General features: G+C 31.7%; 1 protein-coding gene across 1 annotated transcript; it reads left to right on the top strand.

Moving 5' to 3' along the window:
* The first annotated feature begins 3,964 nt into the window (after positions 1-3,964).
* LOC143071753 (neuronal acetylcholine receptor subunit alpha-3-like) lies at positions 3,965-17,825 on the top strand. Its single transcript, XM_076246302.1, has 5 exons — positions 3,965-4,717; positions 6,172-6,216; positions 14,841-14,950; positions 15,281-15,816; positions 16,251-17,825. Exons 1-5 carry the CDS (start codon positions 4,517-4,519, stop codon positions 16,910-16,912), a joined length of 1,554 nt encoding a protein of 517 aa, XP_076102417.1. The 5' UTR covers positions 3,965-4,516; the 3' UTR covers positions 16,913-17,825.

Genomic DNA, 17,825 nt, shown 5'->3' with positions numbered 1-17,825 from the left:
TCATCCAATCGAGATAGTTAAATTATCAATTCTAAAGTCCGAGCCTCGGCGAAGACTTTGAAATTGATAATTTAACTATCGAGATTGGATAAATCCGATAATCCACGAGTAACTATGTAAGAATCTGTTTCTCTAATGATTAAAAAATACATTTTCTTTTTTGTTAAACGAAAATCTCCTACGAGTGCCTTTCACATTGCACGAAATTGTTAATTTCATTAACACCTGTTATATCATACTTTTATTCATCCAGTTAGCTTAAAAGGTCATGATCCTTAAAATCACCCAATGATCTTTTGAGATCACCGGCAACCACACGTTGATTAACTTTTTTTATCAATGGGTTCGGAAAGGGATAAATTTCCATAAAATTAGAGAACCACTGTTATAAACAAGTTTGTTTATGACTAAAAGGTACTTCGACAGTCGTATAGCATGTGAAGTATTAAGAGGTATATATTCCCGAGTAAATGAACAGCAGTATACTACTGTTTCCTTTATTTATATGATAACAACCGGTTGAGATGAATTTTCTCCGTACATGTTATCTGTTGTTTCATTTTAACTTTATATGAAATTGTGAATCATAGTACAATTTCATTTGTTGTGTCGTCTAAAGATATAAAGAGAAGATGTGTTATGATTGCCAATGAGAAAACTCTCCACAAGATACCAAATGACACAGAAATTTTATAAAGGTATTTTTTTTCGGAAGGATGAGGAATTTTGTTGATTTTGTTTTGGGCTGCAGACGTTGGTATTTCTTTAAATTTTTGCTGTAAACTCATTTTGAAAGTATCAATTTGCATTTGATTTTTGTCAATAAGGACATTCCGTGAAAGTTATTAAAAGTAGCATGGAATTGGACATGTAAGATAAAAAAATTATATGACTAAATTAAGGAGATATGTTGTCATTAACTGGAAAAGGTAACATGTTCTAAACTCTTTCGACTTTTATTCATGATCATAAGACATAACACAGACACCTTTTTTGTCCTCATTTAACGATAATTTGAAAACGGGTGAATGACTAGTTTTATTTTCCTACCTTATTCTCAGATCCTGTACTAACTACATTGCTACATAATTCAGATATTGTGGTTGCAAAATCGTTCAAAACTTTTGGTGGTCGAGTGATCTAAGAAGACGATCTACTGTACCACTAGCCGGTCAACTCTAAGGTTATGACCTCGAAACCCACGAGTAACAGGTCCGATCTTGACCTTGAGTGTCAGTTTTCCTACCGAAGGTTGGTGGAACTCTCTGCACTCTCTGAACACTCCGGTTAACTACACCAATAAAAACCGACCGCCCAGAAATGGTACAATATTAGTTCTGAAAGCAATGCCAAAAACCAATCAATCAATCAATCGAAAGTTTGCTGCGAAAAGAGATTGATTCGTTATTAACTAACTTACAGTTCATAATGCTCCACATTATATTCTCCTGAGAAAATATCCGATTATTTTAAAATGAATACCGGTATTAATCTAACTGTTTATCACGATAATGAACATGATTTCCTGATGACTTTCGATATGTTCAAACATATGATACTAGCACCGACTTAAAGAAAAGTAGCAAAATCAAAGTTTATACTTATACTCAGTTAGTTAAATTGATTAAGATTATAACACAAAGTTGACGGTTGTACCAGTATTTTGACATTTTTACCTTATAGGCCTATATCTGTTTGTTTTGTTCACATATCGTTGTCAATATGTTGGAATTTTATGCGACGTTATAAAAGTGAGAGGCTTAGCTAGCTATATAACCATATTTAAACCACAATTTTCTTCATAAGAAAATGCCAGTACCAAGTCTCGAATATGACAGTTGTTAGCCATTCGTTTGATGTGTTGGATCTTTTGATTTTGTCATTTTATAAAGGATTTTCTGTGTTGAATTTTCCCCGGAGTTCTTTTTTTTTAATTATTTTTTTCTGTACCTGTTTACCTTCGAAGGAGCAACAACTTTGAAGGGTAACAAAATAAAATGTAAATATATTTCTAATTGTATACTTCAATATAAAAAACAAGCTGAGAAAGACTGTTCCGGAAATTACACATCAGAATTTTAAATAGACAAATTATCTATTTAGATACAGGCATTTCATTGACGTCTTGTCAAATTAAAGCAGGTAGGTGCATACACTTTTTCTTTTTGATGAATGTCTGCAAATCTACGTGTCTATAATTATGACATATATTTTGTTCTCATGAAATGGTTTTTCACAATTTGCTTTGAAAGACAAAAATGTATACACTATGTGCTTGTTAACGAAAGCCACATTATCTTAATCAAAATCATATGTATTTTCAAGTGAATTAGGGAACTATTTGTACGGTAAATTCCTTGCAGATTTATTTCTGTATGATGCAGAGTTTACCCACTACTTATCACTTAAGAAACAGACAAAATTGGTCATGCGTTTTAAAATCACCTTCCGCTTTATGGAGAATCGTCCCTCTCTAAATCACGTTAGGTTTAACATTACCTTAATTTCATCTATCACAATGATCCAGCAGATTTATAATAACTGGAAAAGAAACTGAAATTCAAGTGACATAAGAACTCGATTCTAAAATTTTAAGTATCGTCATTGTTTAGTAGTATTTGGTCGACATGTTAAAAAGTTGGGTTTAAACGACGAGTTTGTTAGTGGCAACACTCTGACCCCAAACGACACACGAAGGGCAAAATCAAAACACAAATTCAACACAAATATGAACCTTCGCAAGAGCTTTCACGTCAAATATTTTTCAAAGTGGCTATTGGAGCCAGCCGAAGAAACGAAGAAACTTAACCATTAGATGCCCTCACGTATGGCCCAATGTTTATACAATCAGAACATTTCCTATACTACGTGTCCAACTGGTGTCAATTTCGGGACAGAGTAACGCAGGCATTAGGAAATTGTTTTTTTTATATAAAATCGTTAGTAGTCTAGGTTTAAATAATTCACTGATCTATAATCGGGATAATTTAGACTTTACTATTATATATAAAATTTCGTCTATTGGTGAATTCGTATATTGAATAAAATATTCATGTTTTTTAATACCAGAATTGCAACGCTAAGCCAATTTGCACCCTTTTTTCAAAAAAAGGAGTGTTAATCCTTCAAGTTTTCTCAGAGATAATCAATTTGTATATCTATAACTTTCCATTTGGCAGTGACAGTGTCTTTTAACATGGCTAAATATATTAAGATATAAACAAAAACGGTATCATTATACATCAAAAGATGGCTTTTCCAGAGAAAAAAGTAAAATATAAAACGTCACATGCGACGTCCACAAAAAGTCAACTTTTAAATATGAATAATTAAAATGTGTCACAGACACTTATTTCTTACAAAATAAATACATAACGAGCATGGACTATTGCCAGATTGATATAGCAATGAAATTAAACAAAATGTAAGTTGTTAAATCTTTATGAATATGAATTTAAGCATGGGTACAATTATGGAACTCCTTATATCAAAATAGAAGGCCTTTCGAAGGTCGGTTAAAACCAATTCTAAAATGATACATTATGGATTCAATTTAAATTTGTGGAAATATATAGTAACAAAAGGATGTGTCTACAAAATGGACACAGAATGGAAAATAATGTCGGATTCTTAATATATGTCTTTATCATTTACGTATGTGAAATTGTTCTACGTTCTACATTAAAATACGCAAATAGATTAAATAAAATCACTGTATCAAAGTAAATAAATAAAATATCACCAATAAGACAAGACATTTAACATACATAATACTATTTACAAAGTGTTTATAATTTTAAATCTTCTATTCAAATGAAAATGCATAGCCACAATAAAATAAATAAAATAACGACTTTCCCTTTGTTAAAAGTTATTGCTTCAAAACAGTGAAACCATAAAGGACGAGTTTATATTAAATGAAGTAGAAATGATTAAGTATATGTCTGAAGCTGTCTATTCATACTTACATGTGTAAAACCTTGCATTACTTCGCCATGGAAGCACTAACCTACTAATATAAATGCACAAATATAATGATAAATATTAAAGAGGAGATCCGTATATATGTTGTCAATAAAATATTTTGTCACTGAGTGTGAATAATCAATGTGTTTTCCATGAAAGTTAAGGTTTGTTTACGATTTCATTTACTTATTTGGACAGACTTGGCAGTTGTACGATATTGTTGATTTGACAAAGGCATATTCTGTTTTGTGAAATTATAGTGAACAGTCAATAGTGTTATAACTTGTTGAATAAATCTTCGATAATAAGAAACGGAATAAGAAGGAGGATAGAAGTGTCATCAAACTCGTGATGTCAGAGACAACAGCTGCGACTGATAAATACTAATGATTATAACATTCCGTCTTGAGGGATTTAAGTGATAATTACCAACTGTGAGAAAAAACCTGACTACTTGAATGGCGTAAAATAATAGTTTATCATAGTGGTTTATAGTTTTGTTTTTAATTCGTTATTTCTAGTTTTCTTGTAATAATTTTTGATAAAAGAAATGTCATCAGTTTTACTCTTCGTTTACTGTTTCATTTTACAAACATTGCAAATTTTAGCAGTGGTTTTACCAGATGAACAAAGACTAGTGGAAGAACTGTTTAATAAGAACAAGTACGATAATAGTGTAAGACCTGTGATTAATGCTTCACATAGTGTAGTTGTCAAGTTTGGATACTCACTCATACAAATCATGGATATGGTGAGTATATATTTCTCTTAAATACGACAAGGATACGAAGATTTAACGTTATAGAGTAGATTATTAGAATAATAGAACTGTGAAGGGCTTTTATTCGTCACTGAAACTATTATTAAAATCATGCTAAAAGAACTAAAGGGGTATATATATATAAAGATAACCTATCACGAGAAAAACATTCGCACGACTAACGGCACGTTTGACTGATATTTATCGCAAACAACCCCACCTGAACTTTATATATCTACAAGCAAAAATTCTAAATACTTGGTAAAAATGAAGGAAATTAACTTAAAGAACATCGTCGTTGCTTGTAGTATGTCATATATCAATGGGTAAGAGAATGATTACACACCTGTCGATTGCCCAAGACTGTATCTTGCCCTCTATTTTTCTTTAGATAATTTCTGTCGTTGGGATGCTGTCATATTGACGTTTATTCCTCATCTCCATATATGTATAAGTAAATCCTAGTTTCTATTTTTGAAAGCTGTATTTACTCTTTGTGATTCTCGAACACAAACTTTTTTATACATGATACTGAATTAAATTTGACGCATTTCGAAAAACTTTATTTCTCATACATGATGCCGGAAACCAAGTATAAGAGTCTGAAAGCATCAAGATGTTGAACAATTAGTAATCTCAAACAAAGAAAACCAAATGAAAATGTATACTTAAATGGTATCGTTATTATATACAAGGAGAATCAAAGCATTGAACAAAAAGGAACATAGTAAATTCTCCAAAAAGATAAGGATTATCATATCTAACCATATTGAGATGCACATGTTTATACTGATATCCTCTATGTAGTAAAGAGAAATTGAGAAATAAGCATTCCTAACCACGTTCTAATTGGATATATTTGACTGAGTGTGAACAAACATATATTGACACATTATTCAACTTGTCAGCGAAATCATACCTGCAATGCTTAAGCTATATTGAATAAAACAAATTCTCGAGTACCCCTGAGAGTAACAAAGCCATCAGTAGGTTTTATACATTGTCGTCGGCTATTTTAAATATAGTTGTTAAGAATATGTCCAGAAATATAATTTACATATGTTTATACTGTTTTTTGTAGACTGTTGTTTGTCTTTTTTGTTTTTTGTTGTTTGATATGGCGCTATCAGTTTGTCTTCGAGTTTGAATATCTCTTTAGTATCGACCCCTCACTTCACAACTGAGAGGCATACCCCTTAAACATTTACTCACTGTTTACCTCTGATACTCATTATACTGCAAAAACGCCTTAGAATAATCTTTTTTGGCAAATGTATCTTCTCTAAAAAGTAAATAGTGTATGAAGACACGATGAGTGAAATCAAACGTTTTTCTGACTGCATGGATTTAATTAACTGCAGATATTTTCTTGAGAAAATGCCATTTCAGAAACTTATGATAATTATAGTAATTTCATTGTCATGTCTTTTTAATTTGTTTTACAGGATGAAGTTAATCAAGTGTTTGTAACAAACGCCTGGCTAGAACATGTAAGTCAAAGTAACATGTGTTTAGGGTTTCACTGATTTATAGTATGTAGACTTAAACAGTATAAAATATATATACACATGAAATATAAATCATCGGTCTATAGATTTGATGCGCTTAGGCGCTTTTCTTGATAAATCATCATCAGGAAAAACCAAAACTTTGAAAGCCAGAGATGCTTGAATACCTTATGAGCTACTACATTTACTAGTAGTATATGACTTAAATGGACATAAACATATTGTCAATAATCCCTGGGGAGTTTGTGACTTTCTTTTCAAATAATATGTTACATTAGATTTGTCAACGAAAATCAAGGAAATGTAAGTTACAAATCATGTCAGTGTGGAAGCACTGAATACTTGGTAAATAATATCCTCTGGGACTAACAGTCGGCCAGCAGCAGCATCGAATTGGTGTTTAAAAAATATTCATATATAAATTGTGTGCATACTAAGCGCTTTTCTGGATATTCCTTCATCGAATAAACTGTTAAAACGTAACCATTGCTCCAGTAGTTACTTTCTTAGATAGTTATTATATTATTAAAACAAGTGTTTATGCAGAATTGGTATAACATAATACCAATAAGATTGGTTTGAAAATTCCAGGGAAACCCAAAAGTTGTCAATACGACATTATATAATAACATTTTCTTTGTAGTTTTATCAAGAAGTGAGCCTATCTTAGTTGTAGGTCTATTTTCTATATTTTGGAATTTGATGCGACTGTCATACAATGAAAAGTTTACCGCTATAACATCAGTTCAATCAACCAGTTTCTACATAAGAAAATGCATGTACCAAGTCAGGAATATGACAGTTGTTGTCCATTCGTTTGATGTGTTTTATCTTTTGATTTTGCCATTTGATTAGGGACTTTCCGTTTTGAATTTTCCTCGATGTTCAGTATTTTTGTGATTTTACTTTTTTTCAATGCAAAGAAGATTTATGATATATAATATACATATATATGTATTCTAGAATTGAGGGACTACATACAATTGGAAATCAAAACCAATAAGTCGAAAAATGACAGGCAATGTCATGAAAAATAGAAAAACAGACAGAGCACAAAATACTATTAGCAAACCCAAACGAACCCCGATATGAACAGAGAGCTAATGCAAGCGCTCTTGGAAAGTAAGCCGATTATTTCCCTCTAATAGACATATGCATCATAAGCCGAAGCCGAAACCAAAGTCAAAACCGAGAATTAACCTAAACAACGCTAATTGCATGGTATGCTCATCTGTTAGTATACATATACATATACATAAACGTACTGACAATCTTACTTGCCCTTTGTATTCTCAGATGTATATTACATTGGTTTTTTTTCAATCATTACCAGTGACATCAGTGTCACTACTTATGAATTTGCCACTTTCTAATATACTAACAAAACCTTTCGATATTCAACCTTTTAATTAATTATAATTTTCAAGCGAAGTTTAAGTAGTTTCATTTACAAAATTTAAGATAAGTAAAGCAATAAAATACTAAGCCTATGGAGAGAGATAATTCCGTCTTATTATGACCTCAGATGTTGTTTGTTACAATAAAATACTAAGCCTATGGACAGAGATAAGTCCGTCTTATAATGACCTCAGATGTTGTTTGTTATAATAAAATACTTAGCCTATGGACAGAGATAAGTCCGTTTTATGATAACCTCAGATGTTGTTTGTTACAATAAAATATTAAGCCTATGGACAGAGATAAGTCCGTCTTATTATAACCTCAGATGTTGTTTGTTACAATAGAATATCAAGCCTATGGACAGAGATAAGTCCGTCTTATTATAACATAAGATGTTGTTTGTTACAATAAATAAAGGCAACAGTAGTATACCGCTGTTCAAAATTCATAAATCGATAGAGAAAAAACAAATCCGGGTTACAAACTAAAACTGAGGGAAATGTATCAAATATAAGAAAACTACGACGCAACAGAGACGCAACACCGAAACGTAACACACACAGAAACGAACTATTATGTAACAATGGCCATTTTCCTGACTTGGTACAGGGCATTTTATGAAAAAATGGTGGGTTTTAATGAATAAAATACTAAGCCTATGGACAGAGATGAGTCCGTCTTATTATAACCTCAGATGTTGTTTGTTTCAATAAAATACTAAGCATGATAGACAGAGATGAGTCCGTTTTATAATAACCTCAGATGTTGTTTGTTTCAATAAAATACTAAGCATGATAGACAGAGATAATTCCGTCTTATGATAACCTCAGATGTTGTTTGTTAAAATAAAATACTAAGCATAATAGACAGAGATGAGTCCGTTTTATAATAACCCCAGATGTTGTTTGTTACAACAAAATACTAAGCATAATGGACAGAGATAATCCCGTCTTATGATAACCTCAGATGTTGTTTTTTAAAATAAAATACTAAGCATAATAGACAGAGATAAACCTGTCTTATTATAACCCTAGATGTTGCTTGTTACAACATAATACTAAGCCTATGGCCAGAGATAAGTCTGTCTTATTTTAATCCTTAGATGTTGTTTGTTACAATAAAATAGTAAGCCTATGGACAGAGATAAGTCTGTCTTATTTTAACCTCAGATGTTGTTTGTTACAATAAAATACTAAGCCTATGGACAGAGATAAGTCCGTCTTATGATAACCTCAGATATTGTTTGTTGCAATATATTACTAAGCCTATGGACAGAGGTAAGTCCGTCATATGATAACCTCAGATGATGTTTGTTACAATAAAATACTCAGCCTATTGACAGAGATAATTCCGTCTTATGATAACCTCAGATGTTGTTTGTTACAATAAAATACTAAGCCTATGGACAGAGATAATACCGTCTTATGATAACCTCAGATGCTGTTTGTTACAATAAAATATTAAGCCTATGGACAGAGATAAGTCCGTCTTATGATAACCTCAGATATTGTTTGTTACAATAAAATACTAAGCCTATGGACAGAGATAAGTCCGTTTTATGATAACCTCAGATGTTGTTTGTTATAATAAAATACTAAGCCTATGGACAGAGATAAGTCCGTCTTATGATAACCTCAGATATTGTTTGTTATAATAAAATACTAAGCCTATGGACAGAGATAAGTCCGTTTTATGATAACCTCAGATATTGTTTGTTATAATAAAATACTAAGCCTATGGACAGAGATAAGTCCGTCTTATGATAACCTCAGATATTGTTTGTTATAATAAAATACTCAGCCTATTGACAGAGATAAGTCCGTTTTATGATAACCTCAGATGTTGTTTGTTACTATAGAATACTAAGCCTATGGACAGAGATAAGTCCGTTTTATGATAACCTCAGATGTTGTTTGTTACAATAAAATACTAAGCCTATGGACAGAGATAAGTCCGTTTTATGATAACCTCAGATGTTGTTTGTTACAATAAAATACTAAGCCTATGGACAAAGATAAGTCCGTTTTATGATAACCTCAGATGTTGTTTGTTACAATAAAATACTAAGCCTATGGACAAAGATAAGTCCGTTTTATGATAACCTCAGATGTTGTTTGTTACAATAAAATACTAAGCCTATGGACAAAGATAAGTCCGTTTTATGATAACCTCAGATGTTGTTTGTTATAATAAAATACTAAGCCTATGGACAGAGATAAGTCCGTTTTATGATAACCTCAGATGTTGTTTGTTACAATAAAATACTAAGCCTATGGACAGAGATAAGTCCGTTTTATGATAACCTCAGATGTTGTTTGTTAACCTGATTTGTCTCGTCTTAATTGGTTTAGGAGATTTGAACATCTGTAAACTACTATCGCCTTCATTTAAAACAATTAACTAATTAGAATAACTCATCAGCATTCAATGGCAACAATATACACTCTCATAATTGAGATGCTATTGTACAGAATAGACAATACAAGATACTGTTTAAGTTAGTAATTGTCTACATTCCAGCGATAACCACATCTCTTTCATCAGTAATTGATTACGAACATAATTCATCTGTTTTTTTTTATTTCTGTCCGGGGGTTTAATGTTCTATTGCTTAACGAATACCTGCTTTTCGCAAAAAAAATTTCCCTTGATGTCCGAAATTTTGAAAAATGCATGAGTTTATAGGAATTTTAAAAGCCTCAAAAAATTTGGTTTCAAGTGTAGTAGTAAAGACTAGTTTTTATATTCAATGTATGGCTCTTTGTTGACAAGTTTATTTTGTAAATGTTGAAGATAACATTCCGTCGAATATTAAAGTATTGCAACGCTGTCGGTTTCGATATTGACACAATTCTCCATGAAGATAAAATTGAAAATGGAAATGAGGAATGTGTCAAAGTGACAACCTGTTTTATTTTACTTATTTCTAAGTCCAAAATCATTCACTAATATGTTATTTCCTCATCTTGGATATTCCTCTTCTTGGAAATAAGTACAAAATCTGTTATGTCATTTTTGCTTTCATGGTTTTGTTTTTTTTAATGTTTTCTGGTAAAAGTCAGTTGTCCTTGAATGATGCTTAAAGGCATTTTTAATCTTCTTGATATGCTTCCAGAAAGTTACGCAAAAGATTCAATAATCTGTGATTAAAGCAAAAATGTTTTTATGAATTGCTCCAATGAACGAATTTTAAAAATTGCATAAGATCAAAGTTTTTATTTTTAGCCTAAGTAACAACGATCTTGATTTATAATTGTCGTTCTATGTGGTGAATGATGTCACACTTGCTAATTTTTATATTCATGATGATCATTAAAATAAAATAAAAGTGACATGTGTCTATTATGGTAAGGAATCGGTCCCAGTACTTAAAATCGTATGGCAAAAAAAAGCAATGAATGAGGTTGTTAAATTTGATATATTCCTTTTTGTGCTTCTTTGTTACATATTTGTTTGTTTTTGTAGTGATTAAGATTATAACAAAATGTTGACTGCTGTACTCCTATTTTTGACATTTTTATCTACTATGTCTGTTTGTTTTGTTCATGCATCGTTGTTATTACAAGCATCGTTGTCATTATGATGGAATTTGATGCGACTGTCATACAAGTGAGAGGTTTAGCTAGCTATAAAACCAATATCAACCCAACATTTTCTAAGAAAATATCTGTACTAAGTCAGGACTATGACAGTTATTATTCATTCCTTTGACGGGTTTGAGCTTTTGATATTGGCATTCGTTAAGGAACTTTCCGTTTTGAAATTTTCCTCGGAGTATTTTTGTGATTTTACTTTTGAATACTTCTTGTACTTTAGAATTCAACAGTGCTTGAATTAATGTTCGCCTATTTGTTTTTCTTAAAATATTTTCTAGAAATGATTTATTAAGTTAATTTTACAATTCTATTCAATATTTAAAGCAATCAATATGAAAAAATTGAGTTCATTAAAACTTCATCTTCGCTAGCCAAGGGTTACGATCCACTTCCCTCCTCTCCACCCTTGGCAGATTAAGCCAACATTTGTGATAACAATGTTTCGCCATCTATCGGTAGATTAAAGTCACTACCATTCCGAATACATTATTCTTGACCAATGGTAGCACTTGAACTCTTCAATTTGGAGGTAAAAACACAGTAGCGTCAAGATTCTACACACTTGGTGAAGCAGGAAACGAAACTATACGTTGACATTCATGCATTTATGCAAGAAACATACAGGACTTCTATTAGTTGATTAAAAACATTCAAATCGTCATTAAATATAGTCGTATGTTTAGGGATGTAAAGACTTATAAGACAATAAGAACGTGGCAATTGTTAACATACACTTTCTACATTTTAAAAATACACGTGATCATGTTATAGGCGCTTTTTGATTGGATGCAGCGAGTTTCGACTGCAACCGATTAAAATCATTACCTTGTGTCTCCGAAATTCAATCTCAATCCGCCAAGAGTGGAGAGGAGGAAAGTTGAATGTAACCCTTTGCTAGCGAAGATGTTAAAACTTATGACTGCTAATATTAACAGATACATTTACAACTCACTATCTATCATTGGTTTAGGTTTGAGGATCTGTTTCGGTTTAGATTTTAGATAAAGGTATTATATATTGGCACGTTATGTGTTACTCATTAAAAATTCTATGAGAGGTATCATTTTAATGAGTCCACAACCAGGTTCAATCCACAATGTTCTACATAAGAAAATGCCTGTACCAAGTCAGGAAAAGGACAGTTGTTATCAATTCGTTTGATGTGTATGAGCTTTTGATTTTGACATTTGATAAGGGACTTTTTCGTTTTGAATTTTCCTCGCAGTTCAGTATGTTCACTAGGAAGAGTTATTGTGATATATGACAAAGATATTGAATAATAATCAACCAAACCACGATGCTCGTCGTAAAACTTTGCAAGAAAATACTTCAAACAAGCTAATGATGAAACTTTCAGAATATTGTGTCCTCAATGGTCTGCAACATCGTTCTTTATTTGGCTATCAACCTTTTTATTCGAGCGTAACTATACGAAATTGTAAGCTTGGTCTCTGTGATAATTTTTTATACCGAGTATGTCTAGAAGTATTTTAAAAGCAACACCGAATTGAAAAGACGTACCTTCAATATATCGATATCAAGCAAAGGTCAGCAAAACACAATTTAATTTTTTCTTACAAAATAGGTACAGCATTACCATGTGGAATATAATCAGACACGGATGCCAAGGAATTTGTCATATTTCCTGATATCTGTCTGTTACGATAGATAGTGAATTACAGATTGACAGAAGCAATCACTTTCTGAATAAACCTTTTCTACAAATATCATCTCTTGAATTGAGAGAAAGATTAAATAAATTTTTGATCTGACAGATGAATTCAGTCACTAAATGAACGTCGGCACAAGAATTACGAGGATCAGTTTAATTAGAACACTACGAAAAAATTTAAAAGATAGCTTATATTTTTGCATCATATAACAGCTGTCCTTTCGTTTGTTTTATTTTTACATTTTCAATTTAAAAAAAAAGATGAATAACTTTGCAAGCAAATAGCTTCTGATAGAAAATCTCTTTGACAATTAAACACCGTAGCCCGACTGCGGTTAAATTCATTCCGTGCTGACTAATTAGTATAGACCATGTCAGGAAAAATTATAAGGGGAAAATTGAGATAATCGCCTAAAAAATAATAATAATCATAAATCTTGTTTTAATGTTAACAGCATAAGATATATAAAAAAGTTAGCACCCTAGAATGCTGTAATTTTGTTCTGATCTTGACTTTAAACTTGTCGAATTGTCGTATTTATGCAGTTTTTCAGCTTGGTTAAACTCATGAATAGTATAACAATATCAGATGTCAATAAATGTAAAATATTTTCCATAAAACCAATAACAAAATCTGTAAATCATTTGAGTTCATTTCTTTCCCTTCGCTAAATTATTGAGGAAGTTTTTCATGTGTCATACATATAACATATATAAAATATTTTGTTTCATGTACATTGATTCAAACTTTAAACATGAAAAATAATTTCAGTTTCCATTGAGTGGAAACAAACAGACTTCTCATTTGTTAAAAGAGGAAAACACACACACACGAACAATAACAAGTTAAGAAAGAACACAAAAACTTAAAAAATCACAAAAAGTATAATTTGAGAAAGATGCATCTTCTAAGCATGTACAAGGCACAAAAAAATTTCATTCATTTGAATTTATTTCGAATGCAAAATAAAATACTTTGATGAAATATCTGATAGGAATTCATACTTTGAATAACTTATATTTTACTTGATGATGTTTATATTTAAACACTCAAGCATGCATGTTGTAATATATCAAGCCTTGTACCGAAAATTCATTCTATGGTCACCAACATTCACAGAAGTTGTTAACCTTTATTTATCATGCGATTGAGTAACAATTTGAATCCCTTTCCGGGAATTTGATATTGCTATCTCTATTTCAGCAATGCTAATATCTTTTAGTAATTTAAAAGAAACTACGGTCCCAACTCACTCAGGTTTAGTATTCATGAATCTATACACCCTTGCCATCTGTTTATTGCATTAACCTTAGGGCGAAGGTGAATCCTGAAAGTGATTCTGACCAACCAACTGCATTAAGTATTTTTATTTTACTGCGAAAAGTGACATTTTGCGATTTTAATGCTTTCAACTTCGTACTTTATTTTTCCTTTTTAACTTTTTTTTATTCGGGCTTCACTGGTGAGTATTTAGTAAACAAAACGTGCGTCTGGCTCAAATACTTAATTTCAATCCAGGTATCTATGATGGGTTTATTTAAAGCTTGATCTAGCTTTTCAATTGTCGTTCTGTCAGCTTTATTTTAAACGGTATATACTTGACATGAAGCAATTCTGTCCAAGATAGGCAGTGGCCCTTATTTCTGTAAACCATTGTGTGAGGTAATTTAGGCCCCCGGATCTTTTAAACAACTCATTAGTGCTAAAGAAGTTTTTTGTGCTTTATTTCTGAGTTTCACATCTTCCCGTTTCTATGGATTGGTCTCCATTTCATAACTCGTCTATTTTCGGACCCCCAGTGTTTTAAACCAACTTATTAGTGCTAAGGAATGTTTTTTTAATGCTTTATTCCGTATAAAGATCTTAGTGTTTTGTTTTATATGAACGTTATTTTACTTTTTATTCAAATCCTAAACAATCAAATATATGATTTCAGCGCTGGAAAGATGACAGAATGCGATGGAACGAATCTCACTATAATAACCTGAAGGTCTTACGTATTCCAGCTAGTAAACTATGGTTACCAGATATTGTCTTGTATAACAAGTAAGTCAGATGTAATTCCGTGAGATTATCCCTCACAATATAGTGTGTTTTTTCTGTAAAATGTTGTACTCAAAACAGAAATATCAAGCTCAAAGGTAGATTCTAAAAGTTGTATTCTGACCAAAAAAAAAATGACAACGTCAAAAGTTAGTGACTAGTAGAACAAGTGAAACACAACTCTCATATCTTCCCTTTGAACATGCATTTTGTTTTGTCTTTTAATAAAATGGTGTTTAATTTGTAAGAATTAAAAAAAATATTTCTAAAATGTGTTGATTACATTCATTATTTAGTATGGTACACAAAGTAAATGATGCTTTATTTTTTTAGTGCCGATGACTATACTAATGGATTTATGCCTATTAATGCAATGGTCCATCATGATGGTTGGGTGTTTTGGTCACCTCCGGTAAGACTAAGAAGTTCATGTAAAGTCGATATTACATTTTTCCCGTTCGACAGACAGATCTGCAAATTAAAATTTGGTTCCTGGTCGTACCCTAAAAGACAAGTCGATTTAGTGTCTCTTACAGATACCGTAGAACTGCATACATACACAACTAATGGAGAATGGATATTAATAGAAAACAAAATCGTCCGCAATGAAATTAAATATCCTATTGGTGATGATCTGTATCCTGATGTTACTGTTGAGTTTCTGATTAGGAGGAGAATTTTGTATTATATTCTTAACATTATTTTCCCATGTTTCTGGTTGAATGTTTTAAGTGTTTTGACATTTTGTCTACCACCAGATGCTGGGGAGAAGATCACTTTAAGTATCACTGTTTTGTTATCATATTCTGTGTTTATGTTATTGGTTGCTGAGAGTATGCCACCTACGTCGGAATTCGTTCCATTGATTGGTGAGTTAGACAAAACATATATATACAGTATAATATTCACTACATCTAAAATAAGAAAGTATTTTTGTTACCTCCACATGTCAATTGCAAACGGTTACAAATTTCATACAAATATAATGCATAAGCTAAAATTATAGAATATTGCACCCTGTATACAGCCTTTTCCATTTCTTTTTAAATCCAACTTTCCACGCAAAAATTACCTTAGCCGTATTTGACACAACTTTTCGGAATTTTGGATCCTCAATGCTCTTCAACTTTGTACTTGTTTGGCTTTATAAATTTTTTGATATGAGCGTCACTGATGAGTCTTATGTAGACGAAACGCGCGTCTGGCGTACAAAATTATAATCCTGGTACCTTTGATAACTAATTACAACAATGTAAATGCAAAACGGTAACGTATATTAAAAGTTTGTTTTTATATCTTTTAGGTATATATCTAACCATGTCAATGGCGTTAGCGTCGGTTGCCGTTATTTTGACGGTGTTAGTGATGAAATTGCATCACTGCTCTCCGCAACAGAAAAGAGTACCTAAATGGGTTAGAATAATAGTTTTGGGAATTCTTGCGAAAATAGTGCGTTGTAATTGCATTACTGGAATAAAGTCATTTCAGCGTGAGGTTCAGATAAAAAAACAAAAAGCATCACTGAGACACCAAATCGAGGACCTAGATTTCGAAACAAGTACCAAATTATTCACCGATATCGACACAAAGCAGGTTGTCCACGGGTCCAATGAAACATTAAGCGATCACGAATTATCCGACCATACACCTATTACTGGAAATGGCCTGGATTATTTTTCTGATGTCCGAAAAAGTGTTAACATATCTGAACCAGGATCTTCGTCTGAACCTAAAGATACCATTCTTCACAAAACAACATCCGAAATTTTGAAATATATGAAATACTTAGTGTCTAAAAGTGATGACAACGATGTCGAGGAAGACATTGTTTCAGAATGGAAACAAGTTGCCTTAGTGGTTGACCGTCTTTTGTTTTGGACTTTTCTACTAATTACTATATTTTCTACGCTTATAATTCTTGTATTTGTACCGCTTTCTGCATATACTGAGTTCAGCGGGTTATGAATTTTAAAGTTTAGCAATAGCATAAAAAAAACTTAAAGTTTCTAAGAACGATGATAAGGTTTTTAGCAAAAAAAAATTAAATAAAAATACAGACTTCTTGTACTAGCTAGAAAACTTTAACAGGAGGGAGCAACGAGAAAGACCTTTTTATTCTTATTTTCAATTAGTTGTCCTCTTGGATATGAATACCTTACATTTTTCTTGTTGTAATTAATACAAGTTATCAAAGTTGCAATGTTTCCCATGTTGATATCAGGAACACCATGGACGATTAAACAAGACGAATAGATCAACAACAATTCACAAACCTGAAAGTTGATCCACACAAAATACAATTTACACCATGACAATCTAACGTGTACTGATAATAGCATAAATACTTCTATAATTCTAACAATACTTTTGATGTGAAAAATATGTAAAAAGAATGACAAAAAAACGAACTAAAATTTAAATTCGAAAAAGGGACGTTCCTGAAAAGTGGCAGGTTCAAACGTTGTCAACCAACGGAACGAGTAAAAACAATTGTCACATTTCTGATGGTATATGTATCTTCCGAAGAAAATGGTGGATTAAAAATGGTTGAATAGCTTACTTAACATTACACTTGTATGACAGTTGTTTATACTATAGTTGTATTGAACAGAATTAGATGAGCAACCCAAACAGACATACTAGGTTGATGTGACAATAATTTGAATCAGCAGTCAAAAATAATTAAAGTATTAGTCTCTGGAACTTTAATTCAGTCGACGGCAGAGGAGATTCACCAAAACATTATGTTTTACCTATAAAGACAAGTATAAGTATCGTAGGTTACACATATTACTTAAATGAATAATAACCTTATCAAATCGTTCGTTTCTATGTATTTTGACGTTTGTTTTTGTGACAGTAAAGTGTTCTATTGTTC

This window comes from Mytilus galloprovincialis, chromosome 4 (genome assembly GCF_965363235.1).
Source record: "Mytilus galloprovincialis chromosome 4, xbMytGall1.hap1.1, whole genome shotgun sequence".
Lineage (NCBI taxonomy): Eukaryota > Metazoa > Mollusca > Bivalvia > Mytilida > Mytilidae > Mytilus > Mytilus galloprovincialis.
Note: the sequence above shows the minus strand (reverse complement) of the source record. Positions and strands in the feature narration are given on the sequence as shown.